The sequence below is a fragment of the Atta cephalotes genome (assembly GCF_000143395.1).
Source record: "Atta cephalotes unplaced genomic scaffold scaffold00063, whole genome shotgun sequence".
In the NCBI taxonomy this organism is placed as follows: Eukaryota; Metazoa; Arthropoda; class Insecta; order Hymenoptera; family Formicidae; genus Atta; species Atta cephalotes.
Window position 1 is genome coordinate 607,114 of NW_012130127.1, and position 24,624 is coordinate 631,737.

The 24,624-nt window shown below is 30.3% G+C and overlaps 2 protein-coding genes and 1 pseudogene across 2 annotated transcripts in view; 1 reads left to right on the top strand and 2 right to left on the bottom strand.

Annotated features, from left to right (window-relative positions):
- Nucleotides 1-3,070: 3,070 nt before the first annotated feature.
- Nucleotides 3,071-12,080, top strand: LOC105623749 (annotated as a pseudogene).
- A 3,547-nt stretch (nt 12,081-15,627) lies between these two features.
- Nucleotides 15,628-16,192, bottom strand: LOC105623750 (histone-lysine N-methyltransferase SETMAR-like). The gene is made up of 2 exons (XM_012205129.1): nt 16,070-16,192; nt 15,628-15,957 (listed from the first exon to the last, which is right to left on the bottom strand). Exons 1-2 carry the CDS (start codon nt 16,190-16,192, stop codon nt 15,628-15,630), a joined length of 453 nt encoding a protein of 150 aa, XP_012060519.1.
- A 2,593-nt stretch (nt 16,193-18,785) lies between these two features.
- Nucleotides 18,786-24,624, bottom strand: part of LOC105623724 (YEATS domain-containing protein 2) — a 10,654-nt gene continuing 4,815 nt past the window's right edge. The window contains exons 2-4 of the mRNA XM_012205105.1: nt 19,621-22,577; nt 19,468-19,541; nt 18,786-19,385 (exon numbers count right to left, since the gene is read on the bottom strand). Coding sequence (XP_012060495.1) covers nt 19,265-19,385; nt 19,468-19,541; nt 19,621-22,577 — 3,152 coding nt within the window. The 3' untranslated portion in view covers nt 18,786-19,264. The remainder of the gene's footprint in view (nt 19,386-19,467; nt 19,542-19,620; nt 22,578-24,624) is intronic.

The window sequence follows — 24,624 nt, forward strand, 5'->3', positions numbered from 1 at the left end:
TCAAAAGATGACCAGTTTTTTCGACGCGGGATTCGTACGCTACCCGAAAGATGGGAGAAAGTAGTGGCCAGCGATGGACAATACTCTGAATCATAAATGTATAACCAGTTTTTTACAATAAAGCCTCGAATTTCGGAAAAAAAACGGCGGAAGCAAAATTGTACACCTAATATATCTAAGCGTTCTGTATTAAGAAGTAATTGACAATATTACTTTCTCAATAATTTTTTATCTTTGCTGATGCAATCTTTGATTGCGCATTTGTGCAAATATTTACCTAACGCTTTTTTTCCGAACGAATGTTTCAAGATTTTTAATATTTCTCTTTGTATGTACATACAATGTTAAAATGTACAAACAATTGTTAATACAATGATCCGCAAAAAAAAACGGGCCACTAAATTTTGGTATAAATTTTTAATATATTTGAATAGTAATATTTATTTATAGAAATGGCATAGAATATATTTCTATGCTTTTCAATCTAAAAATAATATTATCGTATTTTGTGTGATGTGTGCGTCCATAAACTGCTTAATTTAAAATTCTGAATAGTAAATGAGGTTTTTTTAATCTAGTTGAATATAAAAAAAAGTATTTCTTTTAAAGTGAGCCATATTATTCAATTCAAAATTGTGAGTAAAAAATCCATTGTTTAAAAATGCATTCATGAATTCTATTTCATTCAGAAATAAGAAATTTTTTATTTTAATTCAACTGAATTAAAAAAAAATTGTACCATAAAAATATATCATGAAGAATCTTCTTCATTTAGTAGTTAAAAGAAACATAAAAAGAACTATATAAATATGTACAATAAATGTTACTTATATAAATTCCTTATTTTTAATTAATAAATTAATCGCTTTTATGTATATTTTATATTAACATGGTTCCTTTATTATATAGCATATATTTTTTGTATAAAAGTTTTAAAATAATAACTAGAATTTCATATAATTACTACTTTAATTTATTTAAACTTTTACATATATAAAAATATTTGTATGGAATTCAATTCATTTTTATGGATTTAAAATATGAATTTGAATGGATTGAAAATTTCCAATCCATTTCAATCCATGTTTGAGGAAATTGAGAAATCTCTGACGCTTTTAAACATTATAGACTTTTACAATTTTAAATTAATAATATCAAAAAGAATATATTTGAAAAAAAAGAACTTTTTAATATTTCTAATGAATTTTTTCATTCACAATATGCGTCATTAAACAGATTTAATTTATTAAGGGAAAGAAAACTAGAAAACTTGTCTAGATACTAGAACAGAAGATAGAGTTGATGAATCCAATATAAAATATTTTTGCATTATACAAAAAAAAGTCAAACAGATGACAGAAAGGATAACTCCACAAAAAAAAGTCGAACAGATGACAGAAATGATAACTCCACAATAATTCCATACATTATTTCTAGCTGCTTAAGTATGAATTTTTTTGTTACTACGAGGGCAAATCAATAAGTTCTTAGAAAATCTGTTAGAGGGCACTCGCAGTGTCATGTCACATTACTTTTTGACAAGTAGCATCTCTCAGCTGATCAAATTTTGATACTATCAAATTTTGAGCGGAATTCATCACATGGTTTCATTTCTGTAGACAATTAAAACGAATCTTTGTATTTTTTATAAAATGGAAAAAAAACGAGTTTCATGCAGTGATCAAACATCTACATATGAAAGGTTTAACGTTGGAAGAAATCAAAGCCGAGTTGGATAATGTTCATAGCACATCTGTACCAGCGTTTGCGACTGTATACAGTTGAGCGAATGAATTTAAATGTGGTCGTACGTGTGGTGCACCTCGTTCGGAACGTCCAATTAAGCTATGCCAGAAATCATCGATAAAATCCAAGATATTGTTTTGACTGATCGACGAGTGAAAGTGCGCGAACTTGTTGAAGCGACAGGCATATCACAGTAATTTCAATTTTGCACGAACAATTGAGTGAAAAAGCTATCAGTAAGATGGCTTTGTGCCGCGTTTGTGCTCACTGTGAATCATAAGCGCGATCATGTGACGATTTCAAAACAATGTTTGGAGATGTTTCAACGTAATCCAGATAAATTTCTGCATCGATTCATTATTGTGGATGAAACATGGATCCATTACTTCACACTCAAGACGAAGGAATAATCAAAACAATGGACTTCACCGAATGAACTAGCTCCGAAGAAGGCGAAGACCATAAAGTCAGTCGGAAAGATGATGATCACAGTTTTTTGGGATGCACGCGATATAATTCATATCGATTACCTTCCGTCGAAGCAAATGATCAATAGCGATTACTACGCAGCCTTATTACCGTTTCAATAACATTTTAAAGAAAAAACGTTCCCATTTGGTGAAGAAGAAAGTGCTTTTTCAAGACAATGCACAGGTTCACACGTGCTCGGCACTGATGGCTAAACGAATTCCGCTACGAATTGCTTCCCCATCAAGAATCTTCGTCAGATTTAGCCCCCTGTGACTATTTTCTATTTCCAAACTTGAGAAGAAATGGTTCGGAGGAAAGAGATTCACCACCAGAGAGCAGCTCATCGCCGAAACAGAGACTTATTTTGAAGGATTGGACAAATCATATTATTCGGACGGCTTGAAAAAGTTGGAGAATCGTTGGATGAAGTGTATCGAGCTGAAAGGAGATTATTGAAGAGTTGAAAAATAAAAATGAATCGATCAAAAAAAATGTGTTTTACTATGTTTTTCTAAAAACTTATTGACTTGCCCTCGTATTACTGTCCTTCAAAATATATGCTAAATTAAATTCAAATTTGAAAATCAATATTAATTTAAGTAAAATATGTATCACAACAAGTTAATGTATAACACACATATAAGATAATGTACCGATCATTTTAGTAATGATTTTAGTAATGATTTTAGAAACGATAAAAATTTTGTCAAATATAATTTGATTCATATCTTAAAAGATACATTTTGTTTGAATTTTATCTTTATAATACGGAGATAATACTATAATAAAACACTGTTTCCTTTTCTTTTTCAGTAAAAATCATTTATGATAACCAATTGGAAGTTGTTAGATAATGGAACTCTTCGAAATACTATGCAGCATTGTTGCCACAGTTCTCGCTTTTTATTATTTTCTCACATCAACTTTTGATTTTTGGAAATCACGTGGTATTCCTGGTCCACGACCGATACCGGGACTTGACAACTTTAAAGACATTATGTTAAATAAGATATCTGCGGGTGATTATTCAACAGAAATATACAACACCTATAAAAATGAATCATTAATTGGAATATTTGCTAGGAAGACACTCATTCTTATTATAAAAGATCTAAAAAAGATTTAATTAAAGATATTCTCATCAAAGATTTTACCACGTTCATCGACAGAGGCTTTACCAGTTCCGAGAAAGGAAGTACTTAAAAATGATTATAATATAAGTTTATGAAACTTGAACAAAATATAATATGTATGATTTTTTTTAAATCCGAGCGTCTTTTTTAAATCCATGCATACATATATAATTCCCACCAAGAGTTCCGGGCCGACTGAATATCTCGGAAAGTATGTATTTTTGAGAAAAATGTACATAAAAATTTAAAAAAATTTTTTTAAATCTATTCAATGATCTTATCAGTTTGACCTTGGATGACGTCGCCAATGTCAGGTCAGTTACATCGATTTTTTAAAATTGAATACTTTACTCACATAATAATATGTTATCAAAAAGGTTTTTAAAAGATATCTCATTTCTGAATCTGATAACTTAGAAATTTCTAAAAGGTCACATAAAGATATCTGAATGTTATTCTTTTTTTTTATAAAATTAAAGAAAATAAGACTAAGAGTAAATTGAGCCAGTTGTAATGGATCGTTTTACAATATTATTTTCAAAGTAAAAAAAAAGTTAAAAAAAGAGAGTTAAAAAAACATATGTATATTTTGTACATGTATATTAATCATCATATGTATATATAACGCTTTTTAGACTTTCACAGGTATTTTCAAAGGCACCAGAAAAAGTTTACGAGTTATTGCTTATAGTTTTCAACTATTGCTAATGTTTAGCAATGAATTGCACTAACAATAGATAAAAAAACACGGTGATAACCCGCAAAACTTCCGATGTCTTATATGTGTGTATATATATAGAGTATCCCGAAAGCGATTTTTATGTAGATCGCTTTTGTGTAGATAGAGTGGATTAAACTGAGCCGAAAAGTTCTCTACTATTTTGCAATTTTCGCAATAGTTAACAAAATATTAATTATTAAATATTGCCAAATATTGGTAGTGAATAATTTTTTACTCAAATACTATTAACTTTACAAAAAAATTGCAAGAGATAAAAATCACTAATTTTCTTCTCATAGAATTCTAATAATTTTATTAGAACTTCATTGCAGTGTTTTGAAAAGTTTTTAACATCGACTACTAGATTCTGAAATCAAAATAGAGTGTTCAATTAAAAAAAAAATCGATGCCCTTGATTTAACATTGGCAATGTTACCCAATTAAAGTCAAACTGGACTAAGATCATTGAATAGATCTTTTTTAAAATCTTACCTAAACTTTTCTAAAATTTTTCTTAAAAATATATACTTTCCGAGATATTCAACCGGCCCGAAATCTTTGGCACTGTATAATTTATTAAATAAAGTGATGTATTAAGAATCGTGAGACTTGCTTTGAAAAATTCCAAGAAAATTTCTTTGACTCGATAGAACTTAATTTTGAGTTAAATTTACTTTCTTATAATTTTGTTTTTCATGTTATCATATTGCAGACAGATCCGCAAAATCTTTTCTTTTTGGAGCCGAAAAGATTTTGGAGCCGATCGTTAAGGATGAAATTGTCGCCTGTATTTACATTTAGCAAAGTGAAGAAAATGTTTGGCTTAATATCAAAGTATGCCGACCATCTTATACAATATATAGACAAAGTAATACAGGCAATGCAGTAGAATGTCATGAATTAACAGCCAAATATGCAACGGACGTTATCGGTAATTGTAGTAAAATGTCTTCAGCATCGAAATGAATGCATTATCGGACGAGAATAGCGAATTTCGTAAGATGGGAAGGGAATTATTCCGTCAAATCAATCCATCCTGGAAAAATTATTGCGAATTAAAAAATTAGTCAGACAGATTTTTCATGGTTTTATAATATTCTCTTTGGTTATTTCATGCCGCAATGTTACCAAATTCTTCATATATATCATCATGAAAAACATAAATTATAGAGAAACAAATAATATCATTAGGAACGATTTTATTAATATATTAAAAAACCATCGCGAATTAAAAAACCATCCAGATAAATTGGATGGTATTGGTATGTGTTCATTGTATCTGCCTTTATTTTTCTTGTGCATGCATTATTTATTTTTTTTATATTATATTATATTGGGAGTACAAATTAGTTCGGTCCGTTTCCCTAAAGATAGCTCCAGCTTTTGTGAATGGTTCATAGTGACAGCTGATTTTGGCGGTTTCAGAGAGATTAAACATCTGCTAATAATATTCGGTTTATATTGCTTTGAGTTTCAAAAAAACCTTGATTTTTACTGTGTTTGAAATGTCGAATTTTGTGTTAACCAAGCAGCATTTGCGGGAGATTTTGATTTTCTATTTTAATTGGAAGAAAAGTGCGGCTGAAGCCCATCGAATGCTTGTCGAAGTTTATGGTGACACTGCTTCAACTGATAAAGCATGTAAGGAATGGTTTCGACATTTTAAGGATGGAGATTTCAGCGTTGAAGACAAGCCTCGCTCTGGACAGCCAAAAAAATTCGAAGACAAAGAATTAGAGACATTATTCGAAGAAGATCAGAGTCAAATGCAAGAGGAGCTTGCAGAATCATTGGGGGTAACAAGCCGTTTCTGTACGATTGAGAGCCATGGGAATGATTCAAAAACAAGGAAATTGGGTGCCTTATGAACTGAAACCGAGAAATGTTGAAAGGCGATTTTTCACTTGCGAACAGCTGATTCAAAGACAACAGAGAAAAGGTTTTTTGCATCGGATTGTGACTGGAGATGAGAAGTGGATATTCTACGACAACCCCAAGAAGGACCCCAAATGGACCGAACTATTTTGTACTCCCAATAAGTCCAAAAAAATTGTAATGTAAAAATAATTCAACTACTTTCTTTTGTTTCTTTTTTATTATAAGTAAAATGAATGATGATATGAGCACTCGCAAATCAAGTTGAACACAGCCCGAAATATTACGGTGATCGTGACGCACGATGGCCAAGCGAGATTAGATTATTCAATTCTTACCCATTTGTTGTCTCATGTAAATTGTTTATATTTTATATCTGTACTCTTAAATGATGATATTTTTATTATATCTATGTAATTTCGTGCGCTAGTTTAGCTGTTATAATTGTAGACAATAAATAACATCCCAATAAACGAGGATTAAAATAGATTGAAATTTTTTTCTATCTGAATGCGTATTTTAATTAGCAAATACTTTTTTTGTATTTAATTGGATTCAATTCGATGCATTCGATGCACAATCGGATTGAAAAATTGCATTTTCTCTTCAAAATTTTGAATTGAACAGTATCATCACAATGAGTATGCATAAAAAAAAGCTAATATTATTTTTAGATTGAAAGGCATAAAGATGCTTCATACAATTTCTATAAATGAATAAAAATGCATTCAGGATTGAAAAGCATTTATTTTAACATTCGTGAATGAATATTTCTGAAAATCTGAATCCATTTTAATTCAATCCATTTGCTGGGACACTTTATCAATTGAAGAAGTGCAAGTGATGTAGTAGGTAATGTAGAAAATTCATAATCCAGATGTCCCAGATTAGAATCCCACTAAGATGCGTTTTTTAATATCAATTTGAAGTAGATAATTTCAGGAATAATTATTATAAATGTCTTAGGAATAAATTTGCAAGCCTTAAATATGAATGCTTTTTTTTCGAATATTAAACCAGTATCAGCTTGGATCTAATCCATTTAAATCCATTTTCATGGATTTAAAGTATGCATTCAAAAAATTTTAATCTATTATTATTTTAATCCATTCTCGTTTAATCTTAGGTTCTCTTTCTATATAAAAAGAGAAACATAAAATGCATCAAACAAGGAAAGATTCAGTCAATTTCACGCGAAACAGATCGATATTCATAGTCGATTATATTTAAGTACAATCTTAAAAATGTCGTAAATCAATTCGAGGACTGTATTAGCATCTTAATCTAAGATATTATTTAAGACGGTTTTAAAATAAGAACGTATTATGAATACCGCCTCATGTTTCGCGTTTCGCGATTAGTGACTCTTGCACCCTATTGACGCGGAGCAAAAGTAGACGTGATTTAGCTGAACTGTACACTATGGGTTCCACTCAAAGAGGTTGTATATAGAATAGGGCAGATGGGCACTGTTCGCGAGCGTCCAGTTGCCCACGGGTAAGTATTGAATGCGTTGAGCAAATAGTTGAACGTCTTTAAGCAATAAATGCTATAAGGAGAAATAATAAGAGGTGTCACATGGAAGACGCATTTTCTTTCTCTTGTTGTAATTTCTGTTCATATGTAAATATGTAATAGAAAAAAATAAAATAATTAAAAAAAATAATTAGAAAAATAATTTTTCATAGTTTCTTGTACAAAAGATAAAATTGTGTCAGATTGTATAATATTCTTATAATTATATATAATTTATATATATTATTATATATATTATTATATACATCTTTCTCATTTCCTTAAACTATAGTATTTATTCAAAAATTGTCCTTCTAATTATTTTTTAATTTTTCTTAATATTTTCTTAATATATCGAACAGCAATTGTAAAAAAGAAAAAACATATACAGATATTTTATACTGTAAAAGAATTTCCGATATTGTTCAGGAGAAATATTAAAATATATTCTTTTATACAAATTTAGATAATTCCAAATTGAAATAATATGAAATAATAACAATGTAGATTTCGAATATACATATATAAAAATGCTTTTTATTTATAACAATAATAATTTGATTTAATAATATTTTATTATAAAGTAAAACAAAATATAAAGTAAAAACAAAAAAAATAGAAAAGTTCCTGAGTTGTGAATAAAATTGACTGTAGATATGCACAATAGTCGGGTATTCACGGGCGCCCGCGGGCGCTCGTGTCCAGTTTCAGCATTTTGCCGATCCCTGAAGTAGGGGAGCCAACTAAAATTGTGAGCGAATAGAAATAAACAGAAAATGATGAGATGACCAGAAAGAATCAAGGGAGAGTGGAGCAGACAGTAGTTTTCTTCTCTGATTGGTTCCGCCATTTGTATTGCAATGTGTACATACACAATATTAGTGCCTGCAATATTAGTGTGTGCAGCACACTGTATGTTCCATCACGCTCCTACCATATCTCTTACTCACTTCAACGGTACATTACAAATAGCGGCTTCTGGGTGAGTCTGCTCCACTGTCCCTCGATTCTCTCTGGAGATGGCCATCAGCATCCTTTAATCGCGCTATTGATTTTCACTGTTAGGTGGGGACATTTCAGGAGAGTAATATATTGATGCCGCCTCACTCAGCTTTTAAAGTTCTAAGCGCGACGCAATATTAGACAAAGATAGTCAATCGGTATTCTTTCCTTTTCTACTGTCATTTCCACTTACAGGAGTCCCTATATCTTGCTTACTCTATATATACAACCTCTTTGGTTCCACTTAACGTTTGTAATACTCGCGAGCATTATTTCATCCTTGTTTTAAAATAATAAGGATAAAATAATAAAGATGCTTGCGAGTATTGCGAACATTAGCTGCATTCAGCAGAACGTTTATTTTGCAACTGTAATTGGTAGTTTTCTTCGCGCTGATTGGGTTATGCTTTTAGATCAAGAGAAATGATCCTATCTCAGCAGAGAATCATAAAACAATTGTAAGACTGTGCTCTGCTGAATGCAGCTATTAAGTGGAATGCGCCCCATCGTTCATATGATGGAAGGAATAACATGATGTGTGCAGTTAGACAGTGTCTCTCTCTAAATCTCTGCCCTCTCCGTCTAATACTTGTATTCATAGTCAGGTCTTATATTTAAGGCTTCCTTAAATTTATCTTTACATGCTCAGCAATGAAATAATTCGTAGAGTATTTAAAGATAAATTTAAGGAAGCTTTAAGTACAAAGTCTGATTATGAATACGGGCATATGACTATTCATAAGGAAAAACCAATCATTAAACATAGGATATTCATAATTCGTTTTTATTTTAAATGTAATTTAAATGTAATCTGTCTTATAAATATAATACCTTAAGATGCTAATACAGTTCTCGGATTAACTTACGACATCTTAATAATGTTTTCGGCCCGACCGGGTTTGCACCAACTTGAAAATGCTTCGCTATTGTGTAGAGCGTGTAACGTCAACCAATGGATTATGGATACCATCACATGTTTCTAGCGTTTTACAGTTGCAGTTCTTGAACCTCATCCACAGACTGAGAGGGCGGAGATTTAGAGAGAGACAAACCGTCCAATTGCACACAGTGGCTGCATTTCATTTCATGCATGATGCATCATTTATTCTTGTTTAACATTCAGTGAATAACAAGGATAAATAATACAGCTTGCGCATCATGCGTGAAACGGAACGCAGCTCATGTTATCCTTTCCACCAAGAATCCTTCCACTATGGATGGATTTCTTTTGTGTGGAAAGTCGTATATGGAACATTCCAAGCGGATATCTCTGAAACTATGAGAGATACGAGAAAAAGTTTTATATAAAAGTTGTATATATTTTTGGGGGGAAACAAGGTGGGAATAACAGATTTTGCATATTAGTATTACCAAGATTAGGTCAACATGAATTTTTAAACAGGAATGACTATTTTTTGTCGCACATTTTTGTAGCTGAAGTCGAAATGTTTTTAAAACACTATAATAAAGTATTTTTTATTAAGAAATTTTTGAGAAGTGTATCTTAAAAAATGCCCACTAAATCATACAGCATTATTTTTGATCAAAAATTGAATCAAAAAATTCTGCAATTTTTGTAATAGATAACAAAATATTAATTTCTATACATTGCCAAATAAGGATAAAATCAATACATGAGACAACTTTAAAATATCTTTTAGTGTTTTTTATTGAATATTTTAAAGATGTAAGGACAATGGGATAATCCCCGATATTTAGGATAAGGAGAGGAATGATAGGCGATGATGGTGGAAGAGGCACAATGAGAGCGATTAGTCTAAGCTCTGCTCTTGATTGCTAGTATCGCCGAACAGCCGAATTATCTTATTGACACATTGTGTCCGGAAGCAACAACTCAGAAATTAATCTTGGAGCGCGGATATAGGTTGCGAATAAGGGAACCCTCCCAGTCTGAGGAGCCAGAAAACTTGTGGAATAAATTAAAAGGATCATTCGGAGGAAGTTCACAACAAAGAGAGAACTGGTAGCATCGTATGAGCATCGCCACTCACTCTCGAGTGAATTAGTTAAGCTCCTCGAATTGAACATTCTTTTGTTTATTGATGCGAGCAATAAAGCTTTAGTAAAAATGTACGCGATCGAGCGCGATTGTATTTGTATAACGAAAAATCTCTAGACTGATTGCAAAGACTTATAAATTTTCATTGATGTACAAAATTTGATTTATGTAACTTAAATGGAATAATTGCATGTAAGAATAATTTTAATCTGGTGAACGTTCAATTTAATTTTGATTTTAGTTAGACAATAAATGTATTTGTTACAATGTTAAAGACATCTTAAAATTGAATTAAAGAAAGCTCTTAAAGTTGATTAAAGAAAATTCTTAAAGATATCTTAAAGTTATCTTATGTGCCGATTTCATACATTTTGCTTATTAGGTAACTAAAAAAAAATTGCGAAAATGATAGAGGAATTTTTGGTTCAGTTTTGATTAAGAATAGCTCTATATAACTAGTAGCCGCTTTTTAAAATATATGTATATATAAATTTTTAAGTAATAAATTTTTAAGTAATTAATCTGTCAGAAAATTAAATTATTTATTTGTAATAGGAGAAAATAATATTTTTTAGATCTGACGGACGGTTTAATAGCTTCTCAAGCAATCGCATTTTTTGTTGGTAGTTTTGACTTCATCAACTACTATTAGCGCATTTTATGAATTAGTATTAAATCAGGAAGTACAAGACAAGTTGCGTGAAGAAATCGACCAGATCTATGCAAAACATGATGAAGATTTAATATATGATATTAAAAAATATATGATATTAAAAAATAAATTATTTAGATATGGTTTTCAAAGGTACGTCATTTGAAAAAATAATTAAATAGGGAAATAATATGCTATTTTTGTTTCTCTCTATCTTTTTTCAAGAATATTACAGTATGATTTCATGCTAATAAATTTAATCAACCTATTATAGTTTTTCAATATAATACATAAATATATAAATACATAATTTAACATTATTTTTAATGCAGAAACTTTACGGAAATATCCACCAGGAACGATTATTATGAGACAATCCACATCGAGTTATACTTTTGATGGTACTAAAGTTAGTATACCGAAAGATCAAAAGGTATGGATTCCTATTTACGCGATTCATCAAGATTCGAATATTTATCCAAAACTAGATGTCTTCGATCCAGAAAGATTTAATAATGAAGTTGTACAGAGTAGACACTCGATGTCTTACCTATCTTTCGGAGACGGACCAAGAAATTGCATTGGTAAAGATAAATAAATTTAAATACCACTTTTCGTTCCTTAATTTGTATATTAAAAATATTTTCAATCGGAAAATATTTTTAATCGAGATCTTTGATCTCATTTATGCCTTAAGAACTTTTTTTATTTTCTATCAGGAGCTCGTTTGGTATTTATCAGTCTAAACTTGGGCTTACAAAAATATTTCGAAACTACAAAATCGAGACTTGTGAGAAAACTCCAATACCTTACGTAAATGATCCTAGAGCATTTATATTAGCACCAAAAGATGGACTGCATTTGAAAATGATAAAATTAACCAGATATAAGTTAAGTTCTTCCCTAATTCTTTACAAAAAGTATAACAAAAAACCTTTCAAATAATGATGAGAGTTATTGATGTTGCTATAATTCTTATTGATTTTTTTTAATATGTATTTTTGCATTATCATTTTTCATTTCCTAATTATTATTAGATAATTTAACTTTACGTTATTACATATTTTTATATTTTTGTTATTTTTACGTTATTACATATTTTAAATCCAATTTTTCAAGATTGCTTTCTTTTTTATTATCGAGGTAAATATATCTTTAAGATTATTTATTTATATATATATATATATATTGAAATTAGAAATTTATAAAGTATTAAAATTAATTGCAAATATTAAATATATGCATTAAAAAATGTATTCACACTTATATGTTAGATTTTAACCTTTATTAAACTAAGGTTAAAATCTTTATCTATTATGTAATTTAATCAACCTTGTTTAGTGAATAAATTCAACGTATATGATTAGATGTAAGACGTAAGTCGTAAGCCGTAAGTTGTAAGTAACAATATACTGACCAGAAAACTGTGCTCTTAGGTCATAAGAAGACCTATTGAGTTTTGCTCAATTCACTTAAGTCTAACGGGTAAAGACTAAAGACTGTGCAGTTTAAAGACAGAAATAAATGTTATTAAATCTCATTCGGCTTACGGCTGAAGACCTCCTAAAGCTAGATTATTGTGGGCCTAAGCTGTGTTCTAAAATTTACTGCCAGTACTGAAAATCTATAGTGCACGTGATGTAAACTAGATAGATTTGTAGTACTAGCAATAAATATAACTTTAGACTAACGTAAGCAGTAGCGAATCTAACATGTTGATTTCCTTCTTTTTTTTAAGTTTTTTATATGCCAAGGTCTTAATGATGCCCAATAAACACTGCCCAGCAAACGAGAGTGGATTAAAATGAATTGAGATGGATTCAGATTTTCAGAAATATTGATTCACGAATGTTATTGTAAAATGAATGCAATCCAATTGCATCCAACTGAATCCAATTGAATCCAATTAAATCCAAAAAAAGTATTCGCTATTTAAAATACACATTCGGATAGAAAAAAATTTCAATCCATTTTAATCCATTCTCGTTTGTTGGATGATCATCAGTATTCCATTTGCTTACCATTTGTTAAACATAAAACAAAGACAAAATGATATAATAGAACTACCCAACAAACGAGAATGGATTAAAATGGATTGAATTTTTTTCTTCACAATTGTGTGCACAGAAAAAGCTAATATTATTTTTAGATTGAAAGGCAAAGAGATATGCTTCATGCAATTCCTATAAATGAATAAAAATGCATTCATTTTAACTTTGAAAAGCATTCATTTTAACATTCATGAATCAATATTTCTGAAAATCTGAATCCATTTCAATTCATTTCAATCCATTCTCGTTTGCTAAGTGATAACTCCTTTGTCTTATGACTGGATTCATAAATTAATATTCATAGTCCGTTTTTATTCAAGATTCACAGTCCGTTTTTATTCACTTTAAATAAAATTTTAAATTAAACTATAGAAAGCCTTAAACGGTCTATCTGGATCTTAAATGCTTATATAATTCTTATGTGAATTTATATATTATGTATGTAGTCCTCAGAAAACGCGTGCCGAAATGATTTTTCGATTCGCGTTTCTTAAAACGCTAACTCTACTAAACTACCACAGTATTGTCAATTAAATTGACAATTTAACAAATTTTGTATGCTTATTCGCATTTTCGATTTTAATAATGTTGAATGACATATCAAAATCTGTAAATAATTAATTCTTATTCTTCGAAAAATACGCTCATGACAATGTAAGATAATTTTAAATATAATATTCGACTTCGCTATATTAATTTATTTTTGTTTATGTTTTTAAAATAAGAAACAACTTAACTTTGGCGCGAATTAGTTGGATTCGGTTCGGAACGCCGATTTTTCGGTCTTAAAATGCTAATTCTACGAAACTATACTCGATACAGTACTATCGCGAGTTGAACTATCGCGAGTTGACTAGTAATTTAATAAATTTTTAGGTTCGTACGGGAAGGAGAAGTGCGTGTTGATAGTGTGTTACGTTCAGAGCCTCAACCTCTTTTTATAAAATTTCTCAAATTTTTTATACAAATTGAAACACTTAATTCAGAAGTCTGAGAACGTCTATAACTTATCTAGAATTTTTCATGTGTTATAATTTAAAATATTCTAAGGTCTAATATTTTTTATTCTATTTCTGAAAAAAATTTATGAAATATTTGAGAAAGTTTAAAATTTTTTTTCAGAAAGTTTCATTGAAAGCAAAGCACTTATATTTTGCTACACAATATACTTTACTATTTCACTATACGTATGTATCACGAAATAACGACTAACGTCTTTGACATACCCCACAATAATAATTTTATGTAGATTATAATTTATAATGACGTTACTTATTACAACGACAAATCGATTCGATTCACAATAATATTAATTTCACAATAATATTAATTTCACAATATTAAGTGAGAAGCTGAAATCATAACACATACTAATATAACATAAAGTAATGTAACAAAGTAATTACGGGAAAATTATCTTCATTCCTTCTATTTTTTCCGATTTCTGCGACGTAAATCCCAGCGCGATGTATTTTCCGGAGTTACTCTAATTGAAGTTGTAACTTAAAATGAGAAGTTTATTTCTTGTCATGAAAAAAAGAATTGATATTTTCTTTATTATACTTTATTAACTAATAAATATTAAAATTTTTTCTTTTTTCAATTTACTTTATTGTTTGTTCTCCTTTTGTAATATTGCACTTTGGTTTCAAAATGTCGATTTGTTTTATATGTAAAGAAGAACTCTTGAATATTAAAATTTTATATATCCATTTTGAATATAAACATAAACAAATTCAATATTATGAATGTGTCGAAATTGATTGTCAGAACAGAAAATTTGATACCTTTATATCATTAAAAAGGCATTTAAACTTATATCATAATGTTCAAGAGTCACAAAAATCTATAAGTCACAATAAAAGAAGATTAGAAAGTAGTGAGCAAGATCATATACATAATGTTTACAATTACAATGATAATTCTTTCGAAATTTCTAATTCCGAAAATTTATATCATTGATTCACGATAACTTTGACATGCAAAATCATACAATCGATAAAATTATTTCTTTTTTTGAAAAACTTTTATCAAATTGTCCTTTCACGAAAACATATTCAAAATCTGTATCAAGAAATTCAAGAACTTTTTCTTAACGATTGTCTTGGAAAAAATTGAATATTATTGGGTTGTTCAAAAAGTCATTGCGTTTTTTTCATTTGATTTTCAGGTGTGTTTTTTTAATATACATTAATGAACAGTAATGAACATTAATCAATGATATATTGGCTGCTTTGTTCGAAAACCTTCTGTCATTTCCCGAGCAATTTCATAATATCACCTTCATAAAACATCTTTCTCTACGAGAAACTTGTCTAGGTGCTGTTTGATGAAGTTCTTCAGAAGCAAACGTTTTATCATTTAAGGAGTTTTGCAAGGAGCGAAAGAGATGGAAGTCTGATGGTGCAAGGTCTGGGCTATACGATGGTAACACATCCCAATCATGTTGCAACAATTTTTGCCGAGTAACCAAACTTGTGTGGTCTCGCATTGTCATGATGAAACACCACACCTTTACGATTGATTAGCTCGGAATGTTTCTGTGCGATGGCATCACTTAATTTCTGTAGCTGCTCACAGTAGACATCGGAATTAATCGTTTTATTCTTTGGAAGTAGCTCATAAAAGACTGATTCCTTCCAATCCCACCACATTGACAGCATTACCTTCTTTTGGTGGATTTCCGCCTTTGCTTGCCTTTCCGGTGTTTCACCTCGCCTACTCCAACTTCTTTTTCGACTGACATTATTGTAAACAATCCATTTTTCGTCCTGTGATCATACGCTTCAAGAACGGATCATTTTCTTCGCGTTTGATGAGTTGATCGCAGACGCTCATGCGATTCGTCAAATGAATTTCTTTCAACTCATGCGATACTCAAACATCGAGTTTCTTTATGAAGCCTAATGATTTCAAATGGCCATGAACACTTCCAACGGACACTTTTAGAGCGGTAGCAAACTCCCGAACCGTTGAATACTTATTTGCTTGCACCAATGCTTTCATTTCATCGTCAATCTTGGAAAGCCTACCGGAGCGATGAGTGTCTTTGACTGAAAAATCACCATCACAGAATCGGGCGAATCAGTTTTTTGACGGAATTTCTGCAGTAAACTCGATGCAACTTTTCCCTTGCTTCAGTTGCTTTCTTCCCTTTTTTGAAGTAATAAAACAGAATATTGGCGAATATTCTGCTCTTCAAAATTCTCCATGTTCGAATCACAATTGCAAGTACAAAACTCGACCGAATCGCGTCAACTTTTTTTTTTGGTTTTTAGGTTGAGTGTCAACAACAAAACGCGTGTAAACATTTGACATTCATGTCACGCTCGCATATAAATAAATGTGGATATCGCCATCTATTGGAAAAAACGCAATGACTTTTTGAACAACCCAATATGTTTAAATACTATCTTCAACGTCAGACAATAACACAACTGCTAATAAATGAAATTCAAACAATTTATAAAGATTATAAAGATTCTTTCACTGTTATGTCAACGGAGCAGAATAAAATATTTTACAAAAAATGGACAATATGTGGCTCCACAATTATATACAATTGGACGTTACATCGAACAACGCATCAGTAAGACTGGACAATTTATTTCTTTAAGACAAATGTTAGCTTTTTTTCAAAATTCCTAATACTTTAAATAATATAGGTGTGAGAAAAAGTTCATGGCGTTTTTTCCGTTAGATAGCATTAAAAAACCGCCATGAACTTTTTCCCACACCTAACATTTTCAAATATAAATTCTTTAAAAAAATAATACAGATCGAATATGTAATTATGTACAAACTGATATATGGAAAAACAAGTTATCATTTTATAAACTAAACGACATATATTTTACCTTTAATGTTTTATTTTGATGACTTTGGATCAAATGATCTACTTGGTCCAAAATCATGTAAACTCGATGTAATTTATGTAACATTACTTTGCCTTCTATCTGAATGTCAGTTTAATTCAGATAATATTCTTCTTACTAATTTTTGAAAGTATTAATAGAAAAATATATGGTAATAAAAAAACTTTTGCTTTTCTTATTAATTTAATTAAGGAATTTTTATTACAACTAATAATGGAGAAATAAAAAAGTTTATTACTGAATTTTATACTGATGATAATTTATTAATTTTATTTTTGGTTTTGTAGAAAGTTTCAATGCTCTTATTACTGTAGAATTTGCAAAAATAAAAAACAAAATATGCAAATGCAATATAAAGATGTATTACACAGTAGAAAATTATGAAGAAGATATTACAAACAATGAAATTGTAACAGGTATAAAAGAAGGACGCATTTTTAATAAATTAATAAATTTTCATGTAATAGTCAATTCTGCTTTAGATTCGATGTATGATACTAATGAAAGAATTCGTTTTACGATATATATTATAGTATAATTAAACATTGCATAGAATGTAATTATTTTACACTCGATCAATTAAATAGTCGAATGTGCATGTTTGATTATGGATTCATTGATAAATCACTTAAGTTTCCTTTAATCTTACAAAACTATTTAAATAATTTAATATTAAAAATAAGTGTTATTCAAACACTGTATTTTGTAAAATATTTTTCTTTTAGTAGATGATTCAGTTCCTGATAATGATTCTTTTGGATATTATATAAACTTTTAAGAGAAATCATTGAGGTAGTGTTTGTCAAAAATAATCACAAAAATTAGCCTAATATTTTACGAGTACTTGTTAATGAATATCATAAATTATATTTATAAATAATAAACAATTTGAAATCAAAATATTGAATTTATATTGCTTATGATTTTCTTTCTTGACTTGAATTGCATTTGGATTTCGACTTTATTATTTTTTTAATTTCTGATCCGTATGCAATTTCAATTTTTATAAACTTTTAATTACTTGTTATAACTGATAATGGCTTCACATGTAGATTGAAATGTTTGTTTAAGAACATGAAATTTATTCTATTAAAATAATTTAATTGTCTCGTAAACCTTTTGTTTAATTAAATTTAACTGTATTTTTATTTTAGAATTTTTGCCTGTTTAAAAACACAAGATTTCAATGTTATTTATCACGAGATTGGTCACAGTATTATTACATGGTGTATCAAAATCAGTCGTCATTTTTTAAGGTACTTAATCTTTTTAAAAATTGATTAATTATTATATAACTAATTCATATTTACATACATTGTACATTTGTATATTATAAATTCAAATGCCTATTTTGATAAAAACCAACTGATTATTTTTCTAACACAAATTGCTTTTTATCATTATGAGGATTCTAAAGACATCCCTATTAACCCTGGATCCCCCATCATCCTGCAGCAAAATTTCACATCGTTCATAATATACCTTATGCCGGGTAAGTTTTGGACAATGTGATACGTAAGTAATAAAGATGTACAAATGAAATTATATAACAAAAACGATTTGATATAAATAGATATTAGGAAACTTTTTGCAAGTACAGCTATTTCAAGGAATGTACATTCTTGAACATATCCAATCGGTTTAACTTACCTCTTCACAAATGCGACATTTATGGTTTGAAGAATGCGGGAACGTTCTTAAGGAAAAAGATTCAACTGTATAAATTCTTATAAAATAATAGCTTTAATTCTGATTTTCTTCGAAAATAAGAAAAAAAAATTAAAAAAAATAACTTCCCTACAATGTATACATAATGCTTCATTCGATTATGGAAAACATAGAAAATAATGTACGAATGTATATAAAAGTGATTATGACTCAGTTTACGCTTTCAGGTCGATCATGAAACTTAGAAGTAAAATTGGAGAAACGTGTTACATTTTCTAACAGGATATTCCAAATATCGCATAGAACCGCTTTTATCTTACTACAAATCAGTCTGTGAATGGCTGCAACATGAGATTGAATCACAGGATTCCAGTTGGCTGGGATTAAAATGAATCGAGTAGCTAGAATTTTTCCATGTAGAAAACCCGCATCTGTGTTTTCTTTTACTGTATTTAAGAATGACACCGATTACTTAGTTGTATTTTGGAGTCCGGTATGACTAAGTGATCGTTTGTTAGCGATAGCTTGAGTGTTGTCACAGGTTTGTTGCATTTAATTCTTGTCTCGAACCCAAACCTTCATTCGTAAAAATGTCGAATTCTTCTCGATTTGCAAGAGCATTACGGACATCGTTCAGCGTAATAAGTTTGGGACATCTGCAATATAAATTAATGAGATACGTAAGTTGTATGATACATAATTTACAAAATGCAATAAAAATATAAAAAGTATAAGTACTCATTTCCATTATTTCTTTCCCAAGCTCTTGCCAATGACGATCGAGTGAGATCTTCCACGAAACATTTGACAACCTAAACACAATAATGACAGTGATAATGCAATTTTTATTCTAATACAAAAGTGAATATAATTTATATCAGAAATATTTACCTGCATTATTACGCGACTAGCTGCACAATAGAGAACACCAGGAATAATCTCTTCTGGTTCGATTTTAATACCAATTTCTTGCGCGGTGTCGCACACGAAATTATGGAACGGTAGCAAATTTTCATCAAGTTCAATTGGTATTAATGTAGAATCGGTTGAATAATTGCTATTCTTCTTACTACCGTTTTTTCTTCGATCGATTGTAATTCTGCGCGGACATTCCTTAATATTTTCAACGTCAATTTCTTCATCATTGATATAATTATCTGACTGATTAGGCTCTTGCTGGCAAGTCTGCAACCATTTTTGCAACGCAATTGGTTCCGTATATGTGGATAAAATCATGGTGACTGTCATGGCATCGGGTAGTTTTTTCGTATTGCCTGCTATTTCCTGAATGCCGAAGACACTTTGGCTCGGTGTATAGCCGTGCAATCTCGCCCATAGCATAATCTCCTTAATGCTCCACAATTGATCATTTAAGATCAGCTTCATTTGTAGAAAGCTTCTAATCATCTTTGCGCGGTACCATTCTATGGCTCGTTGCTTTCCAACATTGTACGACAAGTATTCTTCTTTGCTGTAACACGCATAAGGATGCAACCGTCTGTAATCGGGATCGCGAACGTCTTCTGTAACAATTGGCAATCGACGTATGATAAATCGTATTAATGCCTCCATATCGGTGATATTCGCGATATCAATCGACTGGAGAACCGCTTCATACAGATCCTTTTTGCTCTGGATTTTGAATTTGTCTTTACCCAGCGTAATCTTCGTTCGCTGTACAATGGTCTTATCCTCCGATTTTGCGCACGATACGAACTCTTGCTTGCCAACCGACGGAATGCCTCCTATTGCCTCGGCGAGGCTGTAATTGTACCGTGAATCATGCGAGTCCACTATTTTCAGAATCGGCACGTTCTCGTTAACGTTCAGCAGCAAACTATTAGTGTCTTTCAGTTTGAGTAGCGCTGTCTTTTTTTTGTTATTGTTAAGAGTATCTTCCTGTTGTTCATTTGCCTTAACATTAGGCAACTTCTTCAGGATGCTAACGCCCTGAGAAACAGGAATATTTAATTTTGCGACGCTCGGAACAGAAACTTTCACGCCATCGACAAACATCCTCAAGTTTTCTCTAGTTTTTGATGGAAGAATATTTGTGAAATCCACTGGTACCGATTTTTCATCCTTCAATAGAAGTATATGTTTACTGCTTGACGATGCGATTATGTTCGGTGGTATGGAGATTTGCAAAGGTTTTAAATGCAAATTGCAGGTTTCCGAAGAATTTGTAGTTTTCTGTAAATTGTTGAAGCAATCGAGTGAATTACCAAACGATTTGCGGAAACCATTAATAGCCGTCACTGTATCACTGGTCGAAGAAGTTTCTAAAATTCTGAAAGTATCACTTTTCGAATTTTGTAAAGATTTGTCCGTATCGGATAATAAATCTTTTCGATTATTGTTGTCTTGGAATACTGCATTTATTGATGTCATTTGTGAATCATTTATAATTATATTTGAAGATGCCAAAGACTGGTAATTACTGGAAGACTGAATATCACCATTAATTCTATGTGTGGAAATCATTATATCAGATGTCTTTTTGTTATTTTCGACTATTGAATTAATCGATAATGTTTTGTTGTTATTTTCTGGAAAGTGTTCCACGGTCATATTTCCTTCTCTTACTGTAAAATGATGAGAGTTAAAATACTGTCTGCAAAAATAATTATGATCGTGTTTAATATGACATATTGCTTCTCTATGTTTATCATTAGATATATAAGTGTTTAGTGTGTCGTTAGGTTTAGTTTTTATTCTTTCTGAATTTTTGATCAACATTAAATCCAACGATGAATTATATCGTTCATGTACTTCCAAATCAGATTCTTTTTTTACTTGAATTTCTTTGAAAATGTTAAGCCGTGATATGCTCCTAAATTTTTCTGATTGTTTATCAATAGATTCAAAACTATCATTTAATTCTATTTTTACGAAAGTATCATTAATTGAAGATTCACGGTTATTACTCTGCTCGGAATTATGGGATTCAGCCGTATGAATCCACACGTCGACCAAAGTCTCAGAACCCAAGGTTTGCAGTCCTGTATAAGTACGATCCAATTTCAGATGATGAATTATATCCATGGGCTTATTCAAGGTATTCTTAAAGTGCAATTGCACTCTAAGAGGAAACTCGCCCCATCCTCGTCTGGACAAATGAAACGGGTACGAGGTGACCTCAACAATGTCATTTGGATGATAGCTGGGATGCAGGAAAAACCTCACCTTGCTGACGAAAGTGCTGATGTTAGCTTTTTCGTCTTTGTCGCCACGCACATACATCGTCCATTTGTGACTAGACGCATCCTCTCGCCAATCCGGCGGGATCCACTTGGAAATATTGCCGACCACAATGCGTTTGCGGACCTTATGACTATTTCCGCGAGACGGACTTTTCTCAGGCAAACTGCTCTTTGGTGGAACATAACGAGGTATCTTGCGAGGTTGAAACTCTTCATCCAGCATTTTTCGTTTTTCACCTTGTAACGTACTGTCACTCTTGTTTGCATTTTCTTCGATTTTAAGTATGTTATTAAGCGCGGTACTTGCGTCCGATGTGAAAGATTTGTCATGATGCAAAAATCGGGGATCGGTAGACGTTGATGGTACTGCAAGATCTGTGTAATCAGTAAATTTAGGACTCTTTCCAAATAATGTTTTAATTGCAGGATGAATTCTTGTCTGTTTTGTTTCCACAGCTTGGGAAATTTGACACTGTTTGCGATTGTAAAAATTAGTAATTATAATGTAACGTAATAGATGAAAAATCTTCAGAGCTTTGTGTAATCTGTCCTGTATCTGCAAAATTTCCTTCTCCTTCAAATCAATTTCCAGTGAAAATTCCTTTTCTATGATTGCAGTTATCTTTTTTGCAGTAGTGTTCCTTGCTAAAAAAAAAAACAAAAAAGAAAACAAGTATTATTTAGACACATAATTAAAGTATTCTTAATAATAATACGATTATTAAGATCTTATAATGTAAATGCACAACAAGTAAGAGTTAAAGCCTATAAGTCGAAATTGAATTTTTGATGCTTAAATAAAGTAAATATGCAGTATAATGCCCTTACCTCTGATTTTCCTGTAATTTTGTATATTTTCGCATAGAATTCTGAGAAGGAAAATCGTCGCACAAATCAAAACTTTTTGATGTTGGTAACTTGGAAAATAACAATTTAATGATATTTAACTACTGCGTCTGCTAATTAATGTTATTATTTATTCAAATTAAATATGATTAAAATAACTTGTTAACCTCATGATGATTTTATCATGGTTAACTTAAGATTGTCTTAGTCAAACAAGTAGAGAATATGCAGATATACATTTTGAATTAAAAACTATTATTTGCTACTGTTTAAATTATATAAGAAAATATTTTTAACTAATTAATTAAAGCAGAGAATATGCATTTTAAATCAGAAACTATCTTTTGCTATATATCTATCTCCTGCTATGATTTAAGTTAGTTTATCAAAAAATTAAAAGTAAAAAGCCTAATAAAAATAAAGCGCTATAAATGTGGATAATAAACGAAATTGACCTTCGTTATTGCTGTGGCTCTCACTGGATTTATTAACCATGTACAATAATTACATATAATATGTGCTGGTAGGGTTCTCTCGCCAAGGATTCAACTTATTTCTATTATGTGATTATTGCTAAAGATTCGAATGTGAATCGAAACATCCAAATTAAATTAATTGAAGATTTACACATACAAATTTGCACAACAGCGCTTTACTCTTATTAACTCGCTCTTTACTTTTAATTTTTTGACATTTTCGAGAATGCGTATAATTTTAAATTATTATTTAAGATTGTCTTACTTTTTATATTATATAGTTTATGATTCAAAATGTAGAGCTGTGTGCATATTCTGTGCTTTAATTAATTAAAACACGAATTTTCTATATTGATATAATTAATTTATAACTGAACTGATGTCATTAATTCATAAATAACAGAAATAATGACAACAGGCTAAAAAAAATAACCATATCTAATTAATAAATGGCAACATTATCGAGTAAGACATTAACGAGAGAACAAAAATTGTTAGTTTTCTTTTCAGAAAGTTCTGAGAATGTTTTCAGAATTTTTAATACTGTATTTTCTCATGTTAGAAAAAATAAAATAATAATACAGTACTAAAAAGTTGATAAAAAATTCTTTTTCTAAGAAAAAAAAATTAATGATTTTTGTCTCTTGCAGTTTTTTGTAAAGTTAATAATATTTGATTAAAAAATTATTGAAAACCAATATTCAGCAATTTTTAGTAATTAATATCTTGTTAACTATTGTGAAACTTGCAAAATGGTAGAGGACTTTTCGACTTAGTTTAGTGCCATCTACCTTCCTGTGAATTATTGCTAATCTCGCCGGACACCCGGTATAATTATAATTATGATCATAATTGTATTTATAATTGTATTTATAATTGTAATTATATTTATTATAATTACTATTATAATTACTATTATATATATTATAATTACTATTATTGTAACTATTTATATTAGAAACAAAGCCATAAAATCGATAATGACGCGTATGTAGTGCATATCGCATTTTCGGCAAAGGACACTTTAACCGCCTATATCTCTGAAACTAGCCATAGTTGTACCCATTGAAATATTTGTTCAGAATGAGAACTACAACGTCAAAAATTTAGCCAATTCGACCAAAAACATTTTTTCATATTTGTACGAAGTCCTTTACAAAATTACAGAAAAATCGCAAGTAGGAATGTTATACTGCATATTTACTTTAAATCATTTCTATATGAATTTATGTATTTTAGCACATATAAATATATAGTCATTTGAATTGCACACTCATTTGGTTTTTCAAATTCAGAAACGTGCAACTGAAATACTGTAATACTATTATAAATTATTAGGTGTACAATTTTGCTTCCGCCGTTTTTTTTCC

Bases quoted from the DNA above. Each gene is read 5' to 3' on its own strand.
- LOC105623750 (XM_012205129.1), bottom strand. From the start codon at position 16,192: ATGAAAGCATTGGTGCAAGCAAATAAGTATTCAACGGTTCGGGAGTTT. The intron at 15,958-16,069 runs GTTTGAGTATCG...GTATGATCACAG, and splicing joins GCTTCATAAAGAAACTCGAT to GACGAAAAATGGATTGTTTA.